General features: G+C 38.7%; 1 protein-coding gene across 3 annotated transcripts; it reads right to left on the bottom strand.

The window, feature by feature from the left end:
• Window positions 1-50: 50 nt before the first annotated feature.
• On the bottom strand, window positions 51-15,227 carry LOC129577686 (uncharacterized). Of its 3 annotated transcripts, none has more exons than XM_055465173.1 (7): window positions 14,388-15,227; window positions 11,290-12,020; window positions 9,502-11,180; window positions 3,202-5,191; window positions 2,810-3,027; window positions 2,496-2,714; window positions 51-2,391 (listed from the first exon to the last, which is right to left on the bottom strand). In XM_055465173.1, exons 1-7 carry the CDS (start codon window positions 14,428-14,430, stop codon window positions 564-566), a joined length of 6,708 nt encoding a protein of 2,235 aa, XP_055321148.1. In that variant the 5' UTR covers window positions 14,431-15,227; the 3' UTR covers window positions 51-563. The 3 variants fall into 3 exon arrangements, with proteins under 3 accessions (XP_055321148.1, XP_055321147.1, XP_055321149.1); XM_055465172.1 differs by having other exon boundaries at window positions 9,502-11,213; window positions 14,388-15,147; XM_055465174.1 differs by lacking the exons at window positions 9,502-11,180; window positions 11,290-12,020; window positions 14,388-15,227 and adding an exon at window positions 5,310-8,080.
• Between the last annotated feature and the right edge of the window lie 6,388 nt (window positions 15,228-21,615).

The following is a 21,615-nucleotide window of genomic DNA, read 5'->3' as shown; positions in this document are numbered from 1 at the left end:
CCTATAATCAAATAAAAACGAAACCGAAATGATGAAATTGCTTATTGTTATTTTTCATTTTTAATTTTTATTCAATTTGAAAAAAAAGAACAGAGTGCATTAAGTGTTTTTATTATTAACATTTTTTTTGTCGTAGAGAATTTTTCGATTTTCAAAAACCAAACCAAAAAAAGAAGAAAAAAAAAATAAGTATATGTATGTCAAAATGTTCGTCCATGAATGATGAATTTAGTAGTAGTAGTAGAATGACGTTATTGCCAAAATCGACTTCAATCGTTTGAACAAAAAAATGCAACATTTTCAATGAACCAATGAGAAACAATGGGTGCGTGTGTATGTGTATTTGAACATGAACGTTATTTGCTTTGTTGTTTTCTTTTCTTCTTTGCAATTAGAGTATAACCATTTACAATGTGTGAATATATAAATGAATGAAAATGATTTAATCTATTTTCTATATCGCTAGCATCTGGTTTCTCTGGGGGCGCAATTATTATCAATTAAAGATTTTGAATTCGATTGTGCGATGAAAAATAAAATAGAAACGGAACAAAGCGAGCTATTTAGCGTCTGCCAAGGTTGTCTGGTGGATTGAAGTAGTCCCAATGATGATGATGCACTGATCGATCTCCGCTGATACCGAGCATCATTAGACTTGCCACGATTATGATTAAAATTACCAAAACTAAACTAAGGTCTTTTTGTTGGTCATCCTGATTTTTGGTCAGACTCCGAAGGAAATCGACGAGCGAATGGCCAGCAGTGTTGAGTGACGAGCTGAGAGCACGACCACAAGCTCGAATCAATTGTCCACTGAGGTCGGCAATCGAAAGATCTTGACTTCGTGATGATTGTTGGCTGTGGTGTGGATGATGATGGTGTCGACGGTTGCATTCTTCGTCGGAGGATGATTCGGGGCGGCGGGCATGTTTGCGTGGCCTATGTTTTGGCACTGCTGAAGGCGGTAATGATGATTCGTCGTCTGAAATGCCGGTGCGTAGTCGATAGAATGAAGCTGGAATTTCGGATGTTGGCGTGTAGTCAGTCGGTGTTGGCGGTCTCTTTGGTGGCTCTTCACTTTCTTTTGGCTCCTCACTTGCTTTCTCTTTGGCTTCGGTTTCTGTTTCGGTAATAACCTTTTTCATGATTTCTTCCTGAAGCTTTGGCTCGCTTTCAACCGACTCTAGTGCTGGTTGTGCTGAAACAGGTGGTTGAACCGGTAACGTTTCGCGTACGCGTTCAATAATCACTTGCATGACTTCCGGTGTGATTTGTAAATTGCTAACAATTGGTTTGGTTTCTGGTTTCTCGTTGGTTTCACTTTCAGTCGATTGAATATTCACCACGGTCAATGAATCAACTTGTGCATGTGTTGGTTCAACGTTTTCGCTGGATAAATCATTAACTGGTTCGGGTGTGTATCGATTCAGGTCCTGTGTCGATGCTACTGACAGTGTTTCGGGTTCGGCCAATGGGACATTGATTGTGTCTGTGATTTGAGTGGCGTTTGCTGAAGACTTTCTCCTTGGGGGCGGTTGTGGTGCTTCGATTGTTGATTTCGTTCGAACATCCAAATTATTTTCATCCTCTGTTGCTTTTGGTGTTGTTCCTCTTGGCGTCGCACTGTGTTCATCTAATTCATTACCTAGCATTTGATATCGTCGAATAGCCGCATTAATTATACGTTCGTCTTCCGTGTCGAGATGTGTATCGTCAACGTCATCAGCGTATGGAACATACTCACTCTCTGCTGAATCGGTTCGATAATCAACTTTCGGTGGATCATCCACTGGTTGCATAATTAAAGTGGCATCCATTTCAACCGGTGATCGAGTAATTCGCTGTTCAATCACCAATGCAGATGGGGTTATTGGCCGACTTGATTGCCTTTCCGTTGATGCACGCGATCGCTCTGAATACGATCGTTGATTCGATTCTCTGAATTTTTGAATCCCTTTCGCCAAATTATCATTGCTCGTTCGAAATGTTTTTTGGGTCGGTTGTTCATCGCTGCTTCGCAGAATTTCCTCAACCGTTCGCGTGCATTGTTCGGTAGAAATATCTTCGATTGGTACATCATCGTTCAAATACAAATCATCAATATCCATCGAGGTTTGCGTTGCCATCTCAGCTCCAACGAATTCACGTGTCGAAAATTCGGAATCATCAAATGATCCAGCAACAATTTGCTCAGCATCATCATCGTTATCATCGAATTTCTTATCGATATTCGATTTATTTCGCCGTCTTTTGTCCCTTGGTGGTCGTGGCGGCGGTGGCAATGGACGATTATGCATTTTATGTGGATAAAATTCATTTTCTTCGTCATCATTCAAATCATCGTCAATTTCCTCGTACTGTGTACCATCCGATGGAGCAATTGATGGCGGTCTGAAAAGAAAGTTACATTTGACGTGACATTTTCGTTTTAAGAAGTGAAATTTCTGATATTTGTCCTAAATTGGTTTTGCTCAAAGGCAAATTCGTATACATACTTGTGCTGGTCTACCAAACTCGAGCTTGAACCTCTCCGTGGCGGCCGTGATGGTGCGTTAAAGCTACGTTTTTGTCGCTCTGGAAATGGTGAATCTTTAAAAATTGACCTTGATGTATCTGGTTGCAATGAATCACCACCATGTGATTTGGTTGAACGTTTGTGGCGACGAGCCGGTGCTGGTGGCCGAGCAGGTGGATCCTTTTTCACCGTTGCATATCTAATTCAAAAAGAATTCAATGGAAATCCACATTATTCATAATTTTGATTATTTTTTTTGTTGTTCACAATTATGGCAGGGATTTGCACATTTACCCATTTGTCTCTTTGATATCAATGGTGTATCGACTGTTACTCGGTGAGTATTTTTCGATTGTTTCCGGTTCGCGATCAAGTGGCTCTTGGTTATCAGGCGCCAGGTCTGATTTTGAAGAAATGGATCGATTTTTGCGTACGGGTTTTACAATGAAGTGAGTGTCAGAAGGTTCATCAATTGGCACCGTGAACGATGGCTCACTTCGATAGACCAATACCTAAGCAGAATATAATAATTGGAAGTTATTTTAAAATGATTGCGTATCAAATAAATGACTTAATCAATGGGGTATTTACTTTCTTCGTTCTACACGAAAAAGTCTATTTTCTATTCAAATTGTCATCGACCACCAGACCCTTTTTTTACTAGAAGAGAAACAAATTCAACCAACCTCTTCGTTAGCTTCAATAGAGTCCTGTTTGGTTGGAGCTCGTCCCTTGTGACGTCTCTTGGGCACTTTCGGTTTGACTGCCGGATGTTCTTCATTATCAATATCCGAGTCGAAGTGCTCTTCGCGGCTCAAAATATTCGGATGATCCATATCGTCGACGAAATCATTATCATAGAATAAAATGTTTTCATCATCGTGTCGTGGAAAATATTGTGTTGCAACGGGAATTTCATGATCCGAAACATTGTCATGATAGTCATCGTACGATTCGTAGCTTCGATTGAAACCACCAGCTCGTCGTCGCAATGGTTTACGTGGCCGTTCAGTGAAGTCCTGATATTCTTCGTCTGGAAAATCAGCGTTATTTTCGTCATACGGATAGCTTGCATGGCCTTCACGAATGGCCGAGCTGATGTACTTGCTGATCTCGGCATTATCCTGTGAAACGCCACGTTGTCGCAAGAAGAATTCGTCATCGTCGATGTCTTCAATGACACCAGTGCGTCGCCGATCGCCTGAGCTGCCCGACGACTGTGTTTCTTCGGTGGAAAAGTTCGAATCGTTTCGAAGGCGTCGACCCCGTGAATCTCTCTTTGGCACATCATCCTCATATTCAAAGGTGCGTTGTGCGCCCATGATTTTGTTACGCATCCGCTCACATTCTTCCCAATCAATGTCTCGAATACTCTCATCCGATATTATGTCTGAATCTTGATGCGTTAGCGGTTTTCTTGCCTTAAACTCATGTTCGCGTGCCCGTGAAATTTCATGAATTGCACGATTCTCCTCATCATAACTGGCCAATTGGATTTGTTCTTTGGTTTGCAAAATGCCAAGCGGCTCTTCTTCATCTTCCATTGACATTTTCGATGCCAATCGAATGCGACGCTCAACCGAATCCTCGTGCACATCATTATGATGACGTGGAAGCGATCCGGACTGCGGAATACTTTCACTATCTTCACGATCGGCGCTTCGCGAAAACGATGTCTTATTCCATTTGGAAATCAGGGAGTTCTTAATTTTTGATGCTGTTCGCGGTACGGTGGCAAAATGTGTTGAAAAACTAGACGATGATGCCTGTGTGGCCGTGTCACGTTCGGTGTCTTCGCTCACAAAATCGGTTACATCATGTGGCAGTTCATCGGATTTCGTTGGTTGCTGTGATTTGAAGCGATTGAAAATCTTTGGATACGAGCCAAATTCGAAGCGTTTTTTCGGTACGACTTTCGTTTCAATTATTTCTTCTGTCGTCACCACACTAACTACAGTTGGTGTGCCATCTGCTGTGCCCAATGCACTCGGTTCATCGACGCTTGCCTCGGTTGTAACTGTGGTTGTTGTAACTGGGGCATCTGTCGCTTGAGCTTCGCTGCGTGACATTTTAAATTTGTCGGGCATTTTGAATTTGGGCAATTCGGGTCTCGACACTTTTGGCATATGAATCGATTTAAATTTATTGGTAAAATCGATACGTTTGAATTTTTTACGCTCTTTGGGGCTGGTTTGTGATGTTTTCGGACTGGATTTCAAACTTGATTTCAAGTTTGAGCCACTCGATTTTTGACTACTACCAGCGCCGCCGCCACTGCCACCGCTTGACTTCAAACTACGTTTGAATTTCGTTCGTAAGTTTGATGCTTTCGAGGAAATTTTACTCTGTAAATTCTTGGTCGTCTCGCCGGCATTCGTCATAAATGATTTCTTTTTGCGATCCTCACGCCGCAGCGGCAACTCTTCAATGACACTATCATCAATTTGGCTGGTGTGCACGTCTTCGGTGCGTGAATTATCGGTGTATGGGGTAATCGATCGTATTGGACTCTCTGTTCCATCGAAGCTAATGCGCTCCTCGTGCACAATGATATCGGATTGTGGTGGTTCGGTGATGGGTGATTCAGGTTCGGTAATTTTTACAACGGGTCGTTCAAAGCTTTGTTCTGGTTTTGTGGTGGCAACCGGTTCACCGATTGGCTCATATTCGTGATCGCTATGATTTGAAAGAAAAAGACAAGCAATACCAAAGATTAGGTACACAAAGAGTAATGCGAAATTACGGTACAATAATAATTACTAAAAAAAGATACAAATGACTATATTGCTTTTACCGAAATGGTCGTCGACTGGCCGACGAATTCGAAAAGTCAAGACGCACGATTTGATCGATTGGCAATGATTTTCCAAATTCAAAGCTAACACCGTTGGAAATTATCACCGGTGTACCGGTGTATGGAGAGATGTGATCGGAATCAGATTGTGCGAAATCCTTTTCGAAACTGATCGTTTTCGTAATTTTGAGCGGTTGATCGATCATTACAGACTCACGGCCCAAACTTGTTTGCGATAGATTGCGACGACGTCGGTTCAGAATATTCGAAGTTCTCATATCTTTTTGACGTATAAATTGTTGGTTCATTTGTTGATCCAAATGTGGTGGACTGACTTCGCTGGCCCGTCGTTCTGGATATTCTCCGGCTGGCGGAAGTAGCTTTTCATGGCTTGTCTTCAGCTCCATATCCATTGACATTGGCATCTGCTTGACCGCTTTTCTTTGTCTCGGTGTTGGTTTTGGTGTTGGCACTGGTGTTGACGTTGGCATCGCTCGGTACCGATTTTGCAAAAATGGTGACTGTGACGGATCCCTCTGTCTTATGTAGCCCGGCCCTTGATTTCGTAAATCTGGCGTTGACATTCGACTATCTGGTACCGCTGGTGCCAGTGTTGTCTGTGAACTTTTGTAGTTATCAAAGATTTTACTGTAACTATACTCATTTGTTTCAGCCTCCTGCGGTCGCAAAGTGCTATCAAATTTGGCCATATATTGAATCTGAACTTTCGATTGCGTTGGCATTTCCACCGTTTGCACATCTTCAACTTTCATCAATTGCAAGCCTCGTCTGGTTGGTCTCGGTTTCGGCTTCGGCTTCGGTGTGGTTCCTTCGTCACCGTCCGGCACATTCAAGTTCTGTGTCTTCGATAGCAGCAAAACTTTTTCTTCGTCGCACACATTCTGGCCATGTAATCGTCGATTGTGTTGCATCAGCTGCTTTTCAGTATCGGTTTTTCGTGGTGTATCTTCGATAAAATTCGAATCGATACCACTATCTGGTTCGGTTTCCACTGACGTTTTTGCATATAAATCAGGTCTTTGTGGCAAATTTTCAGTTGAACCTAAAACATAGCGACGATTACCTTGTGATTGCATACTCAACGGTTCCACTTTTGGTGGTGCAATGTCTCTCGGCGGTGAGCTTTCCGTTTTCGGCGATTCAATTTCCATATTTGAATCGCGAAGAAATTCGTTGGAATCATGGTAAAATGTACGTTCGTTTGGTATACGAGATTGTTGAAAATGGAACGGTTGAAATCGTTCATTTGATACCATTTCACTGCTGGCCCGATCAAACGATGCCGACGAGCGATTGTACATTTTTCGTCGTAAAATCGTTGATTGTGATGGATCTTTTTGCGTTATAAATCGATCACGACTCACCGTTGACTGTGACATTCGTTTGTTTAATGTTGAAAATCCTTGCTGCTCTTCACTCATGCGTTTACGTAAGAGTGACGACGTTGACGGGTCCCTTTGTTTCATGAGCTGTGGTGCAACTCCACCCATATTATTGCAGCTAGCACTTCGATCGGACGGCGAAATGGCTGTATTGCTGTCGGTGATGAGATTTTCCGGTGCAAATTCGGGTGGCAAATCATAAACATTTGACTGTGGTTGACTGGGCGAAAACGGTTGTGCCATCGTTGGCGATTGCACACTTGTTGATGATACAATCGGAAATCCCGTTTCCGATCCGCTTTGAGCAGCTGGCTCACCAAGATTTTTCATTTTCGCCTGAATATGAACACATGGACCAAATTCCTCAGCCGTATTATAACCAACGGGATTGACTCGCTCGGGTAACAGTGATTTAGTTTCATAAAACTGACAGGCGCATCGAACATCCAACGCAACAGCCTGTGCACTTTCAGCTCTCGATGGGTGATGCAATCTCGGTTTCGGTTTTGAACCCACCGAAGATGATCGCAATCGTGTTGACATCTTTCTCTCTCTCTCTCTCTCTCTCTCTCTCTCTCTCTCTCTCTCTCTCTGATTTCTCTTTATTCGTTAATATTTTCGTTTTTATTTATTATCGATGTTTACAATCGTCGAATGTCGCAAATCGTAACGCGTTCCACACTAGTCGCAATTCCATCAATAATAAAATCATCATCTAAAATTAGCGTGAACGAAAAAAATATGCTATAACAGGTTTGTTTTTCTTTTCAATTCATTCATAAAAATTAAGACCTTCCACATACACATACGCGAACGCGAAACAAAATGTTCGATTGTAATATTTTTTCTATTCTAAATTACATAATGTCCATTTTCATTTAACTAACTATCAACTAAAATCGATGCTGTATATTGTTCGTGTTAATAATTCGTTGTTGCTTATCTTGTTTTCGTTTTTGCTGCATTTTCGTTGTGATGATGTTTTATTTTCTTTCTTTTTTCTCTCGCGCGCTGTGAATTCTCAAAAATTTCAAAACAAACTGGAGTTTGTGTCTATGTGTTTACGGTTAGCTCAAGTAGAGAAGTTAAATAAATCAATCGAAATTTCGCTAACTTGAAAAATGAGCGCGCTGCACTTCTGTTCAATTACACAAAGAGAAGAAGAAATTTAAAAAAAAAGAACAACTAGCCAATGCAGTTCAATTAAACGGGGGGACTGTGAATGAGTGTGGAACGGTTTGCGAAACAAGTTATTCGAAATGAATATCGCGACTAATCACAGAAAAATAAATGTGAATAACCGTCTCTTCATGCGCGCACGCACACACACACACACATTCGAATATGAGGATCACTTTCTGCTTCTTCTTTTTCTTCTTTGCCTGTTTGGTCCGTTTGCAGAATATAAAAATAACGAAATGTGGGCTAAAAAGACACAAATCTACGTAAATTCAATCTTTGCATACAACAAACGGGCCACAGATCTCGGATTAAGCTAACAACATTTTCATGTCGTATTTGCTCTGTTTCGCTCACTATTTTCTTCATCGTTGTTGTTGGTAATTTGTTTTCCTTTATTCGAGCCTTGTTTCAATGTATGCACAAAATGCAGATGTTAATAGATTTTAACAAGCTCTGCAAAAGGGATCGAACAAAATGCGTGACTAGGAAGCTGTGTATGCGAACAAAAATAGTCAAAAAGTTGAGAAATCATCGATAGTTTAGGTGAAAAATAGCAAAAAGCATGGCTTATTCAATTCGTTACATTGTATGACACACACACACTCATACAACAAAATAAATAGCAACGACTGTCTTTTCTAAAACAAAACGTTTTGTTGCTGAATTTATGTATATATGCCTTTTCTTTCGCTCGTATTCCATTTGGTACGTTTGGCGTACGGAGTTTTCGTCATTTTTACTCGACGTAATTATATGCGTCGTATTTGTTTGGCATCGCTTAAATTGAAATGTGAGCAGCATCATTCAAGAGAGAGAGAGAAGAAACAAAAAAACACATCCACAACCGACAATCTCAACGACGAGAACGGTCAACTTGACGTCGTCGAAAAATTAAACAATTTTCGATTTTATTTTTATCTTCACCGCGACGAAGAGTGAGCCGCTCAAAATGTACGAGACAATTTTCTATCTCTTTCTATTTAATCATCGTTGTCATTTTGGCACACAGGCAAAAACACTGAAATTTCGTTTTCATTCTTTAGCTTCTTTAAAGACGACAAAAAAAACCTCTCTTCTGCCTCAGGCACAGGCATGTGTCGCTCATTTTCTGTTCACAGCGCAAAGATCCGTCGACGCCGTTTTAACAACTTCCTACAGTTGAAACATTTCATACTTTTACTTTTTTTTCCCTACATGAGTCGTGTTTCTCTCTATATCTCGTCTTGGCCTCGTTGCTCCTGCCTCGTTCAAACGGGCCGCCGCAAGCGCGCAATCAATCTCCTGTGTCGAATAGCTTCCGAACTATTTTCTTAGCTCGCGCGGGAATTATGTAATTAGACTAAAACAAATGTGTCTGCAATAGTCTTTTTTATTCGCTGCTCAAAGTGCAGTTCAGTTAGTGTGCATTTTTTTAAAGAGAAAATTTGCCCCATTTTCGAACCGATCGACCGAACTGACTTCTCGACATTTCAATGAGTCGACGAAATAAAGCTCGAGCATAAAAATGCGACTGAATGATGATAACATGGGACAATTTTGTTTTCTTGTGCTTAAAAAATCGTTTCGAATTAATTGAAACAAAAATGAAATATTTATGACATACTGACCTCATGTTAGACCAACGATTGGATACTTTGATATGCTCCGGTAGCTCAACATCCTCTTTGTCGGGACCTTTTTCGGCGGCTAACTTTTCTTGATATCTTTCCTCCGTCGATTGTGAAAATTTCACCTTTTTCTCTTCCTTCACCAGGACGTCTTTCCTCCCATCGCATTTTTTACTTTCCTTCGACTGTGATGGACATTCGCCCGATTCAACCGCTACTTTTTCAACATCAGCACTTTCGTCGATTTTAATTTGAATTTCAGATATTGGAAATGCGTCACTTTCGTTTTGCTCTTGCACTTCTTCGAGATGTTGTGTTTCGATCGTTTGAATTTCTTCGGCTGCTTTCAAATCGATTATTTCTTCGGGAATCGGTTTGGTCGCGTTTTTTGAACTATCCGCCTGTGATATAGCCAATTCTTTCTGCGTTGACTCGTCAGCTTCTTCCAATTTGATCCCTTCAACTTTTTTCCGTTGATCCTCTTCGATTCGTCCCAACTCAGCTTCCTCGGCTTCTTCAATTTCATTTTGTTTCTGCAGTCCGTCTTTGAATTCCTCCTTATTCAAAACCGAATGTAGTACCGCACTCGCAAAGAGATTTCCTGGCTTCTTCAGTTTGTGTGCGTTTAAATGTGTTATGGCACCGGGCACTTCAATCTCTTCGTAAATGTGCTCTTTGGTTTTGCGTGGCGCTTTTTTCGGCGGATCATTTTTAAACTCTTCTTCGAGAAGCTCTTCCACCGTTGGCTCCGTATCCGTTGGTTCGGTCACATTTTTCGGTACCACAAAACCTTTGTCATCATTCTCACTTTGCGTTTGCTCCTCTTTCTCATGCTCCTTTTCGTGTTCTTCCACCTTTCGAATTTCCTCACGTCTTTTTCGTGATTCGCTCGGCGATTCGTCCAATTGTAAGATTTCCACAACCTCATCGCTGTCACGTTTCTCCAGATAGGCGGCTACATTCTTGCGATCAGCCTTTGGTGATCCCTTCAACCGTATGATTTGCGTTTGTTCGGCCAGTACGATTTTCTTTTCATCCGACAATTGTTCCGTTTTGATGGTGGTTTTGGATTTTTTCGAACCTTTCTTATGCAATTGCTTATCGGCCATTGTTTTCAATTTCTCAACAATTGGATGGCAACATTTGACTTGCGGTGGTGATTTTTCCCGTTGATCCAAATCGTCGGCCCGCGTTTTTGCCACCTGCACTTTCTTCGGTGCCGAATGGCTGCGCGTCAACAATGATCGAAGAGCAAAACGTTTTGATTCTTCTTTTGGTTTGAACTCCGTTAAATCTTGATGTGATTGTGTTGTTGATGCGTTCAGTTTTTTGCGCTCTTTTTCACGTTCTGCTTCCGCTTCAAGATCTTGCAACACCTCTAAAATGCCGGACGATGAATTTTTCACCGAACTTTTCACACTGTACGAATCAATCGCACGCTGTGTATCAATATTGTCGAAATTGAACGAAAGAACGTCGGTTGGTGCATTCGGATCGGAGAACAATGATGTTGGCACTTCCAGAGTTTGTTGTTCAATTTGAATGGATGCCGCTTCTGCTCGATCCAAATGTTCAACCACTTGTTCTTTTTCTTTCTCCACCTCGTCTTTTTCTTCTTCAATGGGTTTGTCGCTTCGATTCAGAACACAGATTGGCCGCTTTGTACGTTCATCAACGTCCTGTGGATTCAAATAAGTCCAAGGATAACCACCCTGCATTTAAGATAAATGATTTCTTTTTTTACAAAGCCAATTCAACTAATTAAGCAGACACACACACTGTACTCACCTTTTCTTTGTCACGCCGAATGTCTTCCCACTTGTATGTGATCAGGGGATGTGGTGGTGGGCTCTGGCTCCGTTCACGATACAGTGAGTAATCGAAGTATTGATTTGCGCCCTTTTTATCGATGCCTTGACTTGATCCACACCTCGAGCCACCCTTTAAGTCTGGATCTTTCGCGTCGCTGACCTTTTTCAGTTCGTCTTGTATTTTACGGGATTCCTTCAATAAACCTAACACTTCGCTGTTCAATGTGGCCAATGCTTCATCAAGCGGGGCATCTGGTGAATTGCTTTTCACATTCGATGCGCTGGCTTCGTCTAACAGGCTCGTCACTTGATCATTTAAATTATCTAGGGCCGCATCCAAGTCAGACAAACCGTCATTCGCACTATTTTCATTTGTAGCCGCGTCCAAAAATTTGACTTGCTTCGATCCGGTCGGCAACGAACTATTTTTAACCTTTGTTTCCAAATCGACGGAATCGGGCACAGGGTCAGTGCTTTCTTTCACAAAAATTGTGTCAGTGGCAGTAGCTATGGGACTCGTTGCCGAAATATCGGTATCAATTTCCACTTTGACATTGGATGTGATTAATTGATTATCATGTTGCTCGTTTGCCACTGCCGTTGCTGCCGCCGCTTCTGCTTCGGCTACTACTTCTGCTACTAAAGCTGATGCTGTCTCTTCGATTGTCGTCTTATTCGATTCCGTTTGATCAGGTGCTGGCGGATTTTCTATTCAAACCAAAAATGATACATTTTTACATGAAATTCAAACCAATCTGCTCAATACAAACGGCAAATCCCGAAAAAAAACGTGAATTTTTTTGGAATCTCATTCGAAAAAACAGTTGTTCAGCTGTTTTTATTCCGAGTATTAGGACTATTTCTGCTATGGCATGGATTCGGAAGATTTCAAAATAGTGTTGTTAGGCATTTCCGTTCGAATCATTCCATAGATGAGTAAATTATGCGAAATGGCAAATTGCCGTCCCAAAAACCATATGATATCCCATCTTAATAAACCTTTTGTGAGCGTGGATTCATTTTATTTGCAAGTTTTTTTCCAATCTCTCTCTTTGTTTGACGCACACAACGATCATAAGTGTGATGGATAGAGAGAAACTTGAAACGCGTTTGTAATACACGGCATTTTGCTCTAGAAAACCGAAAAGATATTTTTAGCAAATTTTATTGATGCAATGCTCAGTGCCTCAGATCATGCTTCTTCTTCTTCTTCTTCTTCTTCTTCTTCTTCTTCTTCGTTTCGTACAGCTATTAATACACACAGGTTTGTTTTTTCTATCGTCATTTCATTTTCGTGCGCGGCGTTCACTATGTTTTACATTTTTTATTTACGTATAGTTCACTCTCTCTCTCTATCTATCGTCATCTCATCCGCTGCCACTATAGTTATAATAATCCAGTCAATTAACTACTGGGGCAATGTTTTTTTCTTAATCGAACAATGTTTTTCTAATGGTTTTTATTTTTCATGTGTGTGCGTGTTTTTTTCGGTTTGGCCTGTTTTTGTATCGTTTAAATGTTGAAATCATCAATAACGATCGACGACGTAGTTCGTGTTTTGGCGGGTGATGTGAATGCCATTGAAAAAATAAGGCGGTTCAAAAGGAAAACCACACGCGAAAAAAAATCTGCTACAAGTTTGCTTTTGAAATTCTTTTCCATCGTTAACATCATGCAAAAACACAAAAATTGACGTTTCGGAAAATTGCTTTCAATGATGCATGCTTCAATGGATTTAATGAGACTTTTGGTGGTTTTGTTTTTGGTCGTGTGTAATTTTCCTCGGGTTTTTTCATGAACAGTCAAAAGCAATTCAAAATAGCTCTCTCTCTCTCTCTCTCTCTCTCTCTCTCTCTCTCTCTCCCAACCTCTATCTCGCCTACATTGCAAGCGAAATGAGAAAATAAAAAGATTCGCGCCCGAATATTAGGTCAGTGAAATTGTGGCTCATACACACCACAATTACCAATATGAAAGCAACCATTTTACCGGCGGACAAATTAAGCTCAACAACATTTAGATTTAGTGTGTATGAATAACATATGCAATGCGATGCGTTCAAACGCTCAACGAATTGTCGGCAAATATTTGAGCGAAAAAGATACAAATAATGAGCCGCATAGAGAGAGGGAGAAGGGGCAAATGGTTTATTTTTATTTTGCGTATAGAGGAATCAGAAAAAAAAACACAAACACACAACTGGCGATGGTGACTGATACCGGTGTTAATCAACTGACTTTGATTCGAAATGGCCGAGAAGTAAAAAGAGATGGCGAGTCAAATGAGACCGTGATAAAATTAGCAACAAATGACAAAGTTCATTATTACTGCAGTTGTATGGGTGTTGTTGGTGTGTTATTGCTAGTTGCTCGGCAAAGGGTATTGAGCAATTGTTTGATACATGAAAACAACAAATAAACGCTGATTGATCGATCACATTCTTACGGATTCATTCACAAAAAAATCGAAATAAGCAAATGACAAAGGCAAAAAATCAAACAAGCCAAAAACGACCAGAGCAAAGCTATGCCTGAATGAAATTTATGAATGATGAAATATAAAAGATGAGCGAATTTTGAGTGGAAAATTCTCGATGATGCTGTGTATGTGAGACAGTGACAGAGATAGACAATTTGATTGCACACTCACATTTATCTAGATATGCACAGAACAATAAATAGACTTATGATGAAGATTTTTTTTTGGTCTCTCTCTCTCTCTCTTTTTTGTTCTAAACAGTAAATCGTCAAAATTAATATATATATTTTGCTGGTCAGTGGCAAAAAAAAACACGATGATGATGATGATGATTCCTTTTATTTATACTCAGACTCAGTGTTATACAATAGCGCTGATAAAACTAAAAGCGAAATTTTGATTATTTTCAGCTTATTTCGTTTCGTTTTTTTTTTTGCATCGCATGATTCTAAAAATTTATTGAAATTTGAGTTTTGCTCGCGTTGTGAGTTGATATAGCGTAGCGATTTTTTTGTTGTATATTTCCGAAAAAAGAGCATTTATTGACGGTTAAATTTGATGCTTGTGGTCACAGACTTAGACGCTTTATGGATGTACCTGTTGTTTTGGTTTGGTCACCGTTATCCATTTTTTTTACCATTTTAATTTCTTTTCAATCACACTCGTTACAATTTCAAATGCATTCGCTATTTTCACATTTGTTCGACATAATAATTGGATTATTCCTTTTTTGCTTAGATTTAAAATGCGTTTTAATCAGATTCGGATCATTATTATTGGAAACGAACACTAAAATCACTTAAGCACAGCACTTTCAGGCACTGTAATCGAGTTTTCATCCACGACCAAATGAATCACAGTCATATAAAAAGTCACTTTCAAAATGGTTTTATTGTGACAAAAGTGAAGAATAAACTGTTTCGTTGTTTGTTTTGTATGCACTCAATACACATGCATTGAGAGAGAAAACGACGTCGTCCAGTGAACGTGAAGGAATAATTTTTTTTTAACGGTTGATTAATTTTGACGGATATGTTGACCCTTGCACACTGAAAAACGGAGTGTTTGAATTCGTGGCACGAAACTAAAACGACCGAATCAACTGGTCTTTTTTCCCTGTGTGATGTGTTTGCTTCTCTATTCGACTCGTTTCCCCTTGTACAGTTTCCCTTTTGTTTGCTTGACCACTCACTAACTATCTTTCTCGCTTTGTCACATTTATTTTTAATGTTCTTTTGTTTTGAATTTGCGAGAAACAGTTTTTTTAGTTTGCAGTAATGAAGCACGGTGACTCTCTGTTGGACACACGATTCACTGATCGGCCGTTAAGAATAACGTATGATTTTCGCAATTCGGCACAGCACACATTTTCGTCATAATGTATCATACATAGAGAGAGAAAGAGTAACAACTCTCTCACACACCATACACACAGCAAAGACAGCACACGCTTGCGTGAAAATCGACTCAATATACGATCATATATTGATATGTCGTATGGTCTTCTCTCTTTTTTCCCTATCCTTTTCTCCGTGTTATTTCGTTCGTGACAGAACAGTTCAGCAGCAGCAGCAAGTTTTCGGCCCGATACTGGGAAGAGGCGATTACTTGATGCTGCCGTGTGTCATCTGCAAAATTCGATTTAAATGCTTACGTTGTGTCGTAAATTCTCTCTTTTCTGCCTTTTCCATTGGTATACATATATAAATTTTCATGTGAAAATGCTTTACGCTTCACATGCCCGTGTGGATACACATATACACACATCACACATCGTTTCAATTACAATTTGCGGATTTAAAAATAAACATTTCATGCTAATCTTTAATCCTTTTTATGACTCTAAATTACCTAGAGACATGGCACACAATTTATGACCATCAAGGCTATTTTATTATCACTTTCCATCTGTGGAACACCACTTATTACTCCACTCAACCATACTACTCTTTGGAATTGAAGCCAAAATTGATCAGATCAAATCAGATTGTGAAAGTTGAATAATAAGATCGTATTCAAAGCCTAGAATAGAACTTATGAATAGTGGTCATTTGAGCTGTCGCAACCTTGAGAGTCGACAATCAACAAGAAACAGATCAAAATACGAAAATTGAAATATGTATGAAAAAAATAAAAATTAAGAACATTTTATGTAGTGTATTGATCATAAACACTTTATTTACCTTTTTATTTCATGATTTTCCATAACTGTGGCGTTTCTTTGAAGACCGTCTCCTCTGTTTAGTGATCATTTCATTTCTTTTGAATTGTTGATTCTTTTCGTAGCTGTACGTAGCTGTATCGTTTATCGACACAATCGTTTCTAATGATATAAGCATGATCTACCCTGGAATTTATGTGGAAGTTGCACATTTATACAGGATCAACTTATTCATTTGAAGGTAATGGTGCGTTGATAATGATTGATCAATGAAGCTTGAATTGAAGATATGCATGCAGATTTGAAAAACATTCTCAAACATTTTTTGAAATCCGCATAACACGCTATGATAATCCACTGACTTTCACATTATAAATTACACAACGTTTTGCAGCAATGGTAATGTGGATTAAATTTTTTTCGCCAACAAAAATAAAAAATCCCTGAAACAAAATAAAAGTTTTGAAGTTTCATCATGTAATAAGATAGAAGCATGGATTACACCTGCTGCTGAGTCAGGTAAGCACCAATTAAAATCCTTGAACTTCCATGGAATTGCAATGATACTTATTTATAATTGCTACTGTTTTTAGCAAATGGGATTCAATTGTTTTGGCCATGGATAGAGAAGCTTCAATCATAATCATGCAATCATTGTGTGCTCTGCATCATTAAATTACGAACAATCCATACGGACATATGCACAGCATAATACTTCGCAATGATATCGAATGTTTTGGAAGTTAGAAGTGATCTGAAGTACAGATTGTCCGAATCAACCGTAATTCGTGTGAATTTACACATAGATGATTAACAATGAACAATCAACCTGAAACAAGTAAATCACAGCTTTCTGAGCTATGTAGCAATATTTTTGAGCATTGAACGTTGCCATTTTTGTGCCAATAAACATTTTATATCTTTATTCTTCCAACATTTGGTATTTTACATACGAGAATTTCTACAACAGTGTAATGACTATACTCATTTCGAAGCTGTTGAGCCTTGTAAGGAAATAATTAAAAAGTATTACTTAAAATTTTCGTGTACTGTTAATAATGTTCAATATTATCAAGTGCATTTATAAATTATTCCATATCATTTAATGCCAGCAGTGCTTTGTTTGAAGTAACAGAAATAAAGGATTAAAAGACTAATTGATCTCTTATTCAAGTAGATTGTCCGACTACTAACGATCCTCACCATACTTTTAAGCGAAAAGTGTAAGTAGCAACATTACACATCCGTAGATTTTTTTGGTCAATTGAAAAAAGTCAAGACGGGGAAAAACTCATTTTTGCCTTGATCAATCTACCGTTTCAAAACTAATTTCGGCCAGGGGTGCAATGGTAAAAAACCGTCAGTTTTGAAAACGATGTATCATCCTAGGGGGAAAGATCAATTTTTTTCCTCTGAATAAGCCTCAATATAACAAATAATGATAATTTGTAACGATTCTATCACCTTTTACAAATATTTAACCGATATTTGAATATTTCGCCGATATACCAATATTACGTACTAAAATTGGTAGGGATATTTAGGTGAAGCGCATTTAAGCTATTGCTCAAGTATCGCGTACTTAAGTACTTATTTATCAGTAGACTTATCATTTCATTTATTTCTAGACCAGTACTACGGCAATTAAGTACTATCTTAAGTACGTGGCACTTAACTTTATCAAGTGTCATGAACTAAACATAATTTCGTAAGATAATCCATATGTGATTGTTCATAGCTAGGTTTATTGAAAATAATAATTAAAAATAAATGTAGGTTCTGGTTTCTATTAATTTTTTATTTCATGCATAATCAGTTTTCAAAGATTCGTTTGATATAAGAAGCAGATACAGGTAGAAGTATAGCGTTAGGTACAGCGCTTTAACCAAAAGTACGTGGCACTTAAACGTGAATTTAAACGAATTCGCTGATGTATTGTTATTTTTCAAAAATAAGCGTTTATCTGCATACTGTGCCAGTACATCGGTCTCTATTGTTCTATATTTTTATGTTGAGTTCACATTAAATGTACACGATTAACACGAATATTCAATTTATTTGACCAATTCACACCAATATACCAATGAATAACGATGAATAGCCAATAACATAGATAATAGCGTACGACCAATTGATCTTTCCCCCTAGATGATTATGTCGATAGTAAACTTGGGAATCCCCACCCTAGACAGTTTTTTCGTTCATGAATTCGTTTATTTCGTCGCATACTTTCGCGCTCCTGTCTCTATTCCCAAATTCGACTTGGTTTTAGTTCTATATTCTTGAGTTGAAATATTTTTTCAACATGATCCATTATTTCGAAGAGAGTTATGATTATGTCGATAGTAAACTTAGGAATCCTCACCCTACTCAAGTAAAAATTCACACTAATAAAATCGCTATGCTGTAGTTATGCTCACACTGATTGTCGTTCAGAAATGAGTGTGACCCATACATTTGTGAGCGACAATGAGTGTGGCATATATTTAGAGTGTGTAGTGTACGGATGTAACACTCGTTGACGCTCACAAATGTATGGGCCACGCTGAATTTTGGACGATAATCAGTTTGTGCATTGTGTACACACTCCAATTCGATTTCCTGGCACGTTAAAGCAAACGAGTGTACAATATTGTTTGAAAGAGAGCGAGCGATAAACACACAAATTGACACCGAAATTGCTTTGCACTCGACGCCGAGATCTCAGTGTCTAGTGTCCACTCTCTATATGGTAACCGAGCGTGAATTTTGCTACTGACTTGCCACCAGAAACCATAAATGAATCTGAAAATCTTCTGAATCTGTCGGAGCACTTCTGAATACTTTTGAATAGCTTCCAAAATGGAGCAATCTACTGAAAATGAGTAATGGTCCGCGGTCAGTCGCGATTTTCGCGAAGCTGATAAGAGATAGAGGTTTGGTGTCTCCGGCAAAGTTGTAGTGACTGCTATGTCTTATCTCTTATCAGTTAGGCGCAAATCAAAAACACGCGCATATAGCAAGGTTTTTTTGCTTATCATTTTTCGCGTTTTCCACGAAACTGATAGGAGATAACTGATAATTGTCTAAAACAAAGTTGTAATGTGGCTCATGCGCTATAAATTTTTATAAGACGCTAGGTCGTTATCTCCTATCAGTTCCGCGAAAAACAAGGTAAACCACGACTGAACACCAAATTTCGCGGTTTTTCGCGGAAGTGATAAAAGATAAAGAATTGACGTCTTCACAGTTTTTAAAGAATTTAAAATTTCCAACAACTTTGCTCCAGACAGTTTCCAGTTATCTCTTATCAGTTTCGCGAATAATGCGAAAAACCGCGAAATTTGGTGTACATCCGTGGTTTACCTTGTTTTTCGCGGAACTGATAAGAGATAACGACCTAGTGTCTTAGGAAAGTGCATGAGGTCCTTCACAACTTTGCTTTAGACAGTTATCAGTTATCTCTTATCAGTTTCGTGGAAAACGCGAAAATTGATAAGCAAAAAAACCTTGCTATATGCGTGTGTTTTTGATTTGCGCCTAACTGATAAGAGATAAGACATTGCAGTCTTGAGCAAAATTATAGATTGATTTTCTGAAGACTTGTACTGAACAGGTCAACTCCCTTGTTACTAACTTTTTTTGCCTTTTGTTGGTCATCACTTTTCGAGTTATTTCCATGCTAGGTGACATTGGTCGACCATATGGGTGTTGGTAGGTAATGTAAGTGTCTAAATCGGTAGAAAATCACATTTTCTTTGATTTGGGAGTAGGGATTCTCAATATGTTGATTTTCTGAAGACTTGTACTGAACAGGTCAACTCCCTTGTTACTAACTTTTTTTGCCTTTTGTTGGTCATCACTTGGTTTTTTCCATGCTAGGTGACATTTTTGATAATAACTCAATTTTCCCACATGAGATATCGCTCAAAATTGGCTGAGAGTCTGGTTTCATCGTCATGAAGCTGCCATTAAATTTTCAGAACGGTTTTCTAGAAGTGAAAGGAGTTACAGCGCCATATGTGGTCAGAAAAGTCATTCTTTGAACATTTCTTCGTTTGTTCCATGCTAGGTGATATTGGTCGACCATATGGGTGTTGGTAGGTAATGTAAGTGTCTAAATCGGTAGAAAATCACATTTTCTTTGATTTGGGAGTAGGAATTCTCAATATGTTGATTTTCTGAAGACTTCGACGAGCACGAAGATTGATCCTCGTCGGCAATTTCATCTCTATTTGTCGGTGTAATGATCGTAAATCGATAGCTTGAACAAAAAATACATTGCTTCTTATGGAGGCTAAATGGATGGATTTTTGTAAGAGCGCCTCTGGTGAAAATATTTTAGAATGATGGAATATTTCGATCTTTAATGCGCTTTTCTGCTAATTTGTCCAAACTCACCTCTTAAGTGGTAAATTAAAACCAATAAATATTTACACATCGAAATATCTCGAAAACGGCTGGGAAAATCGGCAAAATGGACCGTGGTGTCACTCCCTGGGGGAGTGTAGATACCCGGCTGGTTTGATGGTCCAAAGTTCAAATCCAATGGATTCGGGCTGATCCATGGGTTCTCAGGATTTGGTCTGATTCCCAGATTTTCCTTTCCTGTGAGCATCTTTACGGATTAATTAATTATGATCCGAACATATGGAAAATTACCAGAAAAATATCAAAAATGATCAGAAGAATATTCAAAATGATCAGAAACTTTTTTATTAATTTGATCAGAAAAAAACCTAATATGATCAGAAAAATTTGGGAATTAGCCGAAAAATATCTAAAATGATCAGAAATCTTTTTTCAAAATTGATCAGAAAAAAAAGTACAATGATCAGAAGTATATTAAAATTATCAGAAACCCTTTTCGTAACTTGATCAGAAAAATATAGAATTTTTCAGAAACATATCGAAAATTAACAGAGAATTTTTCGAAATATGATCAGAAAGAAATATATTTTTATCATAAAAATATCCGAAAATGACCAGAATAAATTCGCATTTTGACCAGAAAACTTAATAGTTTTACCATGAGTTACATTACCTATTTTTGTGCTGTTCTTACCTTTTGGCTCTTTATTTTATTTGTACAAATGTACAATCTGATATGAACACATGGTTCATAAAATCATTTGTCTTCAAATAGAATAGACACTATCATTGCACACATACAAAGAAGTTCATTTAGTCAGAATAAGGGGTCATAAGAAAGTGCCGACGGACACGGACGGACGGACACTTTTTAATTTTTTTAAGAGTTATTTGGAACGGACGGACACCGGAAAAAAAATTTCTTGTCCGCTCAGAGAAAATTTAGCGGAACAATGATTCCGATTTATCGGCATTAAAACCAATCGGAATGATAAATCAGAATAAGTGTTCCGAGATTCCGATTTATCAGAATTCTTCAATGTAAATTACTTATTAAAAAATTTTGGTCGATTTTCCCAGCCGTTTCAGAGATATTTACATGTGTAGTTTAATGAGAAAGATATCGGCCATGACAGCATTTTAGCCCGCCATGTTGGTATTTTGGTTTATATTGACAGAACATTCTCTACTTTAACAGTCAACGTTTCTAAACGTAAACACAAATATGATCTGTCATAATCACATTCACCACTTCTAATGTGCTTCAGAAAGCTTCTGACAGCGCCATCAATCCGAAGCGTTTGAAACATTAAA

This window comes from Sitodiplosis mosellana, unplaced genomic scaffold, assembly GCF_009176505.1.
Source record: "Sitodiplosis mosellana isolate CC-2019 unplaced genomic scaffold, AAFC_SMos_1.0 Smas_scaffold_6197, whole genome shotgun sequence".
In the NCBI taxonomy this organism is placed as follows: domain Eukaryota; kingdom Metazoa; phylum Arthropoda; class Insecta; order Diptera; family Cecidomyiidae; genus Sitodiplosis; species Sitodiplosis mosellana.
The sequence above is the reverse complement of the archived record's forward strand: the minus strand, read 5'-3'. Positions and strand labels throughout refer to the sequence as shown.

What these genes read in the sequence shown, in the direction of transcription:
- LOC129577686 (XM_055465172.1), bottom strand. Translation starts at nt 14,430, where the DNA reads ATGGTAAAAAAAATGGATAACGGTGACCAAACCAAAACAACAG. An exon ending in TTCGGCGTGACAAAGAAAAG is followed by an intron (nt 11,214 to 11,289) that starts GTGAGTACAGTG and finishes TCTTAAATGCAG; the next exon opens with GGTGGTTATCCTTGGACTTA. An exon ending in AATCGTTGGTCTAACATGAG is followed by an intron (nt 5,192 to 9,501) that starts GTCAGTATGTCA and finishes TTCAAATCATAG; the next exon opens with CGATCACGAATATGAGCCAA.